Genomic DNA, 6886 nt, shown 5'->3' with positions numbered 1-6886 from the left:
AGCAAAACTCGTAAAAGAGAGAAAGAGAAAAAAATTTTTGTCACACAAGAGTTTTTTCAAAAAGTTCGGGAACGCAAAAATGGAAAAACGTCAAAAAAGCTGGAACAAATGTCAAAGTCGGCGTACCAGCCAATCAGACGCCGGCATCCATGTTACTATTAGCTTCGTTCCAGTACTTTTTTAATGATAAAATGTTCAAAAGAGAAAACTGTCAAAAATGAGTTCAACGCACACATTTTTCCAAAATGTACGGGAACGGAAAAATGGCAGAAACGTCAAAAAATCTGGAACAAATGTCAAAGTCGGCGTGTCAGCGAATCGGAAGCCGGCAAATATGTTGCACATTTTTGCTCGCTCAAATTTGTCGTGTAATAGTGCGGTTACACTACAGTTTTTTGCCGGGTTAACCCACTTTATGAAGATTTATTGCTTAATCTGGTCAAATCTGACCAGATTTGCCATACAAAAATTAAATCCTCTCACGACAGGGTTTATTTTAAATCCGGCACAAATCCACCAAAAATACAGTGTTGTATTCGGTATTTGTGCAAAAAAATGCAACTCTACTCAAAAAGTACCAAAAGTTGCAACTGTTTTTGCAACAGAGTTTGTCGTGTTTTACACGTTTACGATTGGTCGCATGAGATTTTATGGAGTTAATAAATCTAAAGTTATTTGAAAATCATAAAATTATTTATTTTTTTACATTAGACACTTTTTTAACAAAAAGTACGCTTGATACCATGATACAAAAATGTATCCCTGTGTGAAAAATATACCAATATGAGCAAATTGAAATTGTAAAAGTGTTTTACACGACTTTATTAGTTATTTTGTATGTATACGTAAACAAACATCAGCTGACAGTTAATATCCTCGAAAAGCTAAGTGTAACCAGCAAAGATTAACCCACTATATCTATTAGCCCCAGTGGGTTAACCTTCAATAGTGCATGATACAATGATACAAGGTAGTCTTACGCTCACTGCTCACAGGGTTGTATTAGCTTTGACGTCCCTTCATAGTCAAAACGATTTTGACAAACTTTGTATGTATATGTTAAAACATACATACCTATGTCAGTTTTATTCACATCTCAAATTCAAAACTAAATTTAATTTAAAACTTTTTAAATTTTCATACAAATTGATATTTTAAATTTTCGAAGACATGTCATTTCCACAGCCCATATTCGGAGATTTGCGTGTTTCTTGTTTCTTTGATGCTGGTGAGACCTGTTCCACACAAACGTTCAAAAATCCAAAATAAAACCAGTTCAAAATGAAGAAGCGAAGAGGAGGCGCTTTCCGTAGGGGAAAGTCTTAAAACTCCGACCGAAGGCCGGGGAGTGTCGTAGGTAATGGAAAGAAATTCCTTGTTCTTTTCATATATTGTCACTGTAGAAGGAACCTGATTTACTTTCCATGACTTAACTATTTTTAACTTGTTACTCCTTTCAGTGAAACAACTATCCAATATTCCAAGCTCAAACTGCAAATTTCACATAGCCCATATTGAAGCACTAAGGTGTTAAACTCATTCCCAGACTTTGTGAATAGCAATTAAAATGGACTTCGATGAGGAAAAAGATTTTCAGGCTTCCCTTAAAGTGGAATCAGTCCAAGAACTGATGGCCCAAAGAAAAGAACTAGAAAGGGAGATACACAATTACGAAGGTGATGATCCGCTTAGTGCATGGTACAATTATATTGAATGGATTATATGTCTCGTTTTGAAAGTGATGAAAAAACTATCAAGATCGTCGTATGATAAAACTGTGCATTAAATATGTAAGTAAATTTTAACATTGAGCAAGACTTAATATACATATATGTGTGTGTAATAATGTTTTTGTAAAACATTTTCAGATTGATAATCACAAAGATCCAGCTGAATGTTATCAACAATTATTTAATGCTGGTATTGGTACAATGGTATCGGACTTTTATATCGCATGGGCATATTGTTATGATTTGGTTAATAATACCCGTAAGGCGGATGAAATATTTCGTCGTGGTGTTGCTTGTCGTGCTCAGCCACTGGAGGAACTTCAGGAGGCTCACCAACATTTTGATTTTAATGTCGCCCAACGTTTAATGTACAAGGATTACGATAATGTTCAAGAGGAGACAAATCGTCAAATACAGAAACGTCGTCAGGCGCTGTCATCCCTGAGAGGTCATCGTCGTAGGCAAATAGTTGGTAGTATACGCACTGGAGCGGCTGTTAAGAGTCATGCACCAGGAACTATTAGAGTAAGTATTTTTTTATAAAGGTCATGCTATGGATTATTTATAACATTTCTACATTTGTAGACCGAGACCACAAAATCCCATGATCGCAGTAATGTACGTGTACAAGTTTTCAAGGATGAAAACCAGCAACCGAAGCGGCCGCAAATACAGCTAAAGATGATGGGAAATCTGTTGTGCAATCAATAATAGACGCCAAACGTGAACAAGAAAATCTCAAAGAACCTGGACCCTGGAATAAACCACATGTGAAGGGCAAACACTAGGCCCACATGATACCTACCCCACAAACGTATAAAATGTTATTTATTTAAACTAAGGGATCCGCTCTTATGACATTTATCTTTACTGCACCTTTTATTGTTTTTTATAGTTCCAGAAAAGCTTCTAATAAAAAATAAAAGACTACATTCTTTGTTACTTTTTAATAATAGCATTCTACAAGAATAAAATCAGTAATGTCATCTTTTTAATATTTTTCCACTTCTTCAGTATACTTCTTCAGGGTAGAAACAGGTTTCCAACTATCCAGTTATCAGGTTCTGATTCCTCCTGTCTAAAACTACTTTTTGTATTTGCATTGTCAGCTGGCATCTTTCTGCTGTTCAAAATCCAACCAACAAGTTCACCCGTCAACATTCATGATTTGAATGCCGGGGATGTTACGGAAAGCAAGACACAAACCTGCATCCATGGGGAATACAAACAACAGCACGACCAATATTCAGCAGAGGTTTAGTTATCTATAATAATCAGACACATTCAATACATAATTATATACCAATTTATCTTCGTTCCAACAAAAAAACTTACAGGCTTGCTCGCTGACACCATGATTGTTACAGAGCATTAATTGGCAGATATTGATAACGACTTCAGGATGGTGCACACTGCTGGCAATAAAATGTTATTTTTCTTATCAGGTTATTCATTACTTTTGTAGTTATTTCAGCGTATTTCCACAGAATTTCAACATACCCAAATGGACCCCGATGTCCATTTCTTATTTTTTCACATTGCTTACGCTTTTGACTAGAATTTTTCCCAAAATTAAGAAAATCTTTAATATGCTCAAAATTTCAATATAATGTAAACAAACAATATTTTGTTATTGTTGTCATTGACATACAATAACAACAACTTTCATATTGTTTCGAATACATGGTTGTATTTGGCAGCTCAAGGACGGTTTTTTCAAATGAGATTACCTTGTATCATTGTATCATGCAATAGTGTAACCGGGGTATAAAAAGTTTCTAAAGAGAAAGCCATTCAGCGCCATTTTTGTTCAAAGTCCCGGTCCACACTAACGTGAATTTCATTAAAAAGTTTCATGAAATTAGGTGTTCTTAAATCGAATTCCCTACTACAGCAATTTTATAATTTTACTCTACTATGGAAGTCGATGTAGAGACACATAATTTCATGCAATTTTTTCAATGAAATCACTCTAGTGTGGACCAGGACAAAGAGAAGTGAACATTTTGCAACTTTTTTGGTGTACGGGAACGCATTTCGGGGAAAAATGTTTAAAATGTGTCAAATATGTAAAAACTTTTTAGTTCTGGAACAAAGCTATTATTTACACGCTCAAATTTGTCGAGTAAAAAGTTTTTAAAGAGAGCGTCATTCAGCGCCATTTTTGTTTAAAGAGGAGTGAACATTTTACAACTTTTTTGTGTACGGGAACTGGTTTTCGGGTAAAATGTGTAAAGGGCTCGGCACATACGGTCCGTTGACGTTGGGTTACAACAACCACATGAAAACTTCAAGAACAAACTTGGCATCACTTACACTTTTTTCGTATGGTTGTTGTTATCAACGCTTGACGCGAGGTACAGCGGACCGTATGTGCCGGGGCCATATATGTCGTAAAAATTGTTAAAACTTTTTAGTTCTGGAACAAATTTATGATTTCTTCAGGCAGTCTGTTTTGTGAACTATAAAAAGGTGGAGAAGAGATAGCGAAACGTTAATAAGTCCCGGTCCACACTAGCGTGAATTTCATTAAAAAATTTCATGAAATTAGGCGTTCTTAAATCGAATTCCCCACTACAGCAATTTTATGAGTTTACTCTACTATAGAAGACGATCTAGAGACGCATCATTTCATGCAATTTTTTCAATGAAATCAATCTAGTGTGGGCCGAAAACAAAAATAAAAAAACTTCATGTTGTACACCTAAAATTTCAATATTTGTTGTGTTTAATTTACAATAACTTATTTTGGCAGTTAAAGTTCGATCAGCTGGCATTTTCTGTTATGTAAAACAAAAATAACTACGTTAACAACTTTTTCTCAGAAAAAGTTTTGTATTTATCTACCTAAATTGACAGTAAGGAAATTCGCTTCAAAAACATTCTGGCACGGTGAAAACGATATTTTTCCCTCTGTTTATGAATTTTGACATTTCAAATCTTTGTTTTTCTTCGAATTCGCTTGGTGGAGGACCTATAATTGGGCCATGGTTAGGGATAGGTAATGGAAAGCAATAATCGATTTTTCGACTTTTCGATTTTGGTCTAAAACTAAAAATGCGATTTTTCGGTCTTGCGATTATTTCAGTTGTTTTAAAACTCGACTTTCGACTTTTTCATAACCGCAGAAAATCGATTATTATCGACTATTCGTCGATTTTCGAGTTTTCTTTTGAAACTGTAAAACCGCCAAAAGTGTAAAACCGCCAAGTCCACAATCTATGTCTGTGTTTAGACACACAAATTTCTTGGAAAAGTAAATTGAGTTTTTGGGAGAGAGCGGAGAGGAAAGAGCTCCTCAATACTCTTTCCTACCCCTATTGCCTAAAAACTGAATTTACTTTCCCGTGTGTCTAAACACGGACAATGGGCAAACTCGAAAATCGATCACAAGATAATCGATTATGCGATTTTCCCTCCAGACAAAAGTCGACTACGATTTTTAGATTTTTGACTGCAAAAAGTCGATTAATCGATTAACCGAAAGTCGACTTACCTATCCCTAGCCATGGTATGTATTGAACTGTCACTGACATGTGTAAACGCTGGGTAACCCTGCGTTTACACATGACAGGAGTACATGTATTGAGTACATGTATTGATTGTCAAAACCCCTAAACTTGCCTGTGTGACGTAGGCGTCCAGACAATTGCAAAAACAGTTGTAGAATTATGAATGAAAAGCTCACTTCTTTTTTACAAAAACGTCAAAAATTTGTTAACCCTGCTGTCTGTGAAAAACGATGGACAGCTGGAAGACAGCCGACAAATGTATGTATGTGTTAGTAAATCAGAGTTGTATTTGAAGACAAACTGTCAAATATTCGGTCTGTTCCAGAACTGCAAGAATCTACTAATTTTTGCTATTTTTTCCGATAACATAAAGAAAAACAAGTGAGCAAAGGCTATAGTCGGGACGGGGCCGACCATGTGATACCCTACACCACTACCCCTGTGCATAAGCTTTTCACTGGTAAACATTTATTTTAGGGAACATAATCCGACTACCACCAAACATATTTTGGTTTTTAATCAAAAAAATATGCCTCTTTCTCTCTGGGACCCACATAAGCAACCAAAATTTTGTGACCATCCGATTAAAATTTCGAACTGTAGAATGGAAGAATTGGATGCATTACCGACTATTGTGGTATATCCCTTGTTTGACCGCCTTCGCCAACCTACTTTACACCAATCTACAGGTAATATTTTCTTCTTCCATTCACAGGCTTGCCGTTGAAATAACCCTACTAGAAATCGATATATTCACAAAGAATACAATTTTGAATTTGTCTCCACATGAGTTTTTCCCCATTTCGATCCTAAAATATTATCCGACTATCACCAAAATCAATAGGCATCTTCCTCTGTGGGGCCCCCATCAATCCCCAAAAATTCGTAACTCTCCAATCAAAATTCCAAATTGTAGCGTGATTACAAAAAATGGAAAAATTGGATATATTATATTTTATAATATATTTTGCGATATCTCGGTTGTTTGCCCACTTACTCCAACATACTTTGCGTCAATGTAAAGGACATAATATCTTCTTCCTCTATTGGCGGGCTTTCCTTTTGGAATACTCCTACTAGAAGCGGAAATATTCTCATAAGAAAAAAAACGTTGACTTTTCTCCACATAAGCTTTTCGCTTATTCCGACTCCTGACTATTATCCGACCACCACCAAAATAAATAGGCTTCTTCCTCTGTGGGACCCGCATAAAATTCCAAAAACTTCGTGACGATCCGATCAAAATTGCGACCTGTAGCGTGGTTACAAAAAATCGGAAAATGGGATGCATTAACGACTATTGCGATATCTCTGTTGTTTGAGCAGCTACGACAACCTACTTTACATCGTTGTAAAGGTGATATTTTCTACTTTCCTTGCCAGGTTTTGCTTTTAAATAAACAGAGATATTGGCTTTGAAATAAAACGTTGACCATTCTCCAAATAGTTTTTGCCCATTCCGACCCCTTAATATTATCCGACCATCATTAAAATCAGTAGGCTTCTTCCTCTGTGGGACCCCCATTAACCCCCAAAACTTCGTGACGATCCGATCAAAATTGCGACATGTGGCGTGATTACAAAAAAATCGGAAAATGGGATGCATTATCGGCTATTACCACATTTCTGCCATTTGACCACCTA

At 36.0% G+C, this 6886-nt stretch overlaps 1 protein-coding gene across 1 annotated transcript; it reads left to right on the top strand.

The window, feature by feature from the left end:
* Window positions 1-950: 950 nt before the first annotated feature.
* LOC141390540 (mitotic checkpoint serine/threonine-protein kinase BUB1 beta-like) lies at window positions 951-2660 on the top strand. The gene is made up of 4 exons (XM_073963485.1): window positions 951-1357; window positions 1461-1790; window positions 1869-2255; window positions 2316-2660. The coding sequence occupies exons 2-4, from the start codon at window positions 1767-1769 to the stop codon at window positions 2439-2441; spliced, it is 537 nt and encodes a 178-aa protein (XP_073819586.1). The 5' UTR covers window positions 951-1357; window positions 1461-1766; the 3' UTR covers window positions 2442-2660.
* Window positions 2661-6886: the final 4226 nt, after the last annotated feature.

The sequence above is a fragment of the Musca autumnalis genome, unplaced genomic scaffold, assembly GCF_047663935.1.
Source record: "Musca autumnalis isolate F117 unplaced genomic scaffold, ASM4766393v1 scaffold_1, whole genome shotgun sequence".
Taxonomy (NCBI): domain Eukaryota; kingdom Metazoa; phylum Arthropoda; class Insecta; order Diptera; family Muscidae; genus Musca; species Musca autumnalis.
The sequence above is the reverse complement of the archived record's forward strand: the minus strand, read 5'-3'. Positions and strand labels throughout refer to the sequence as shown.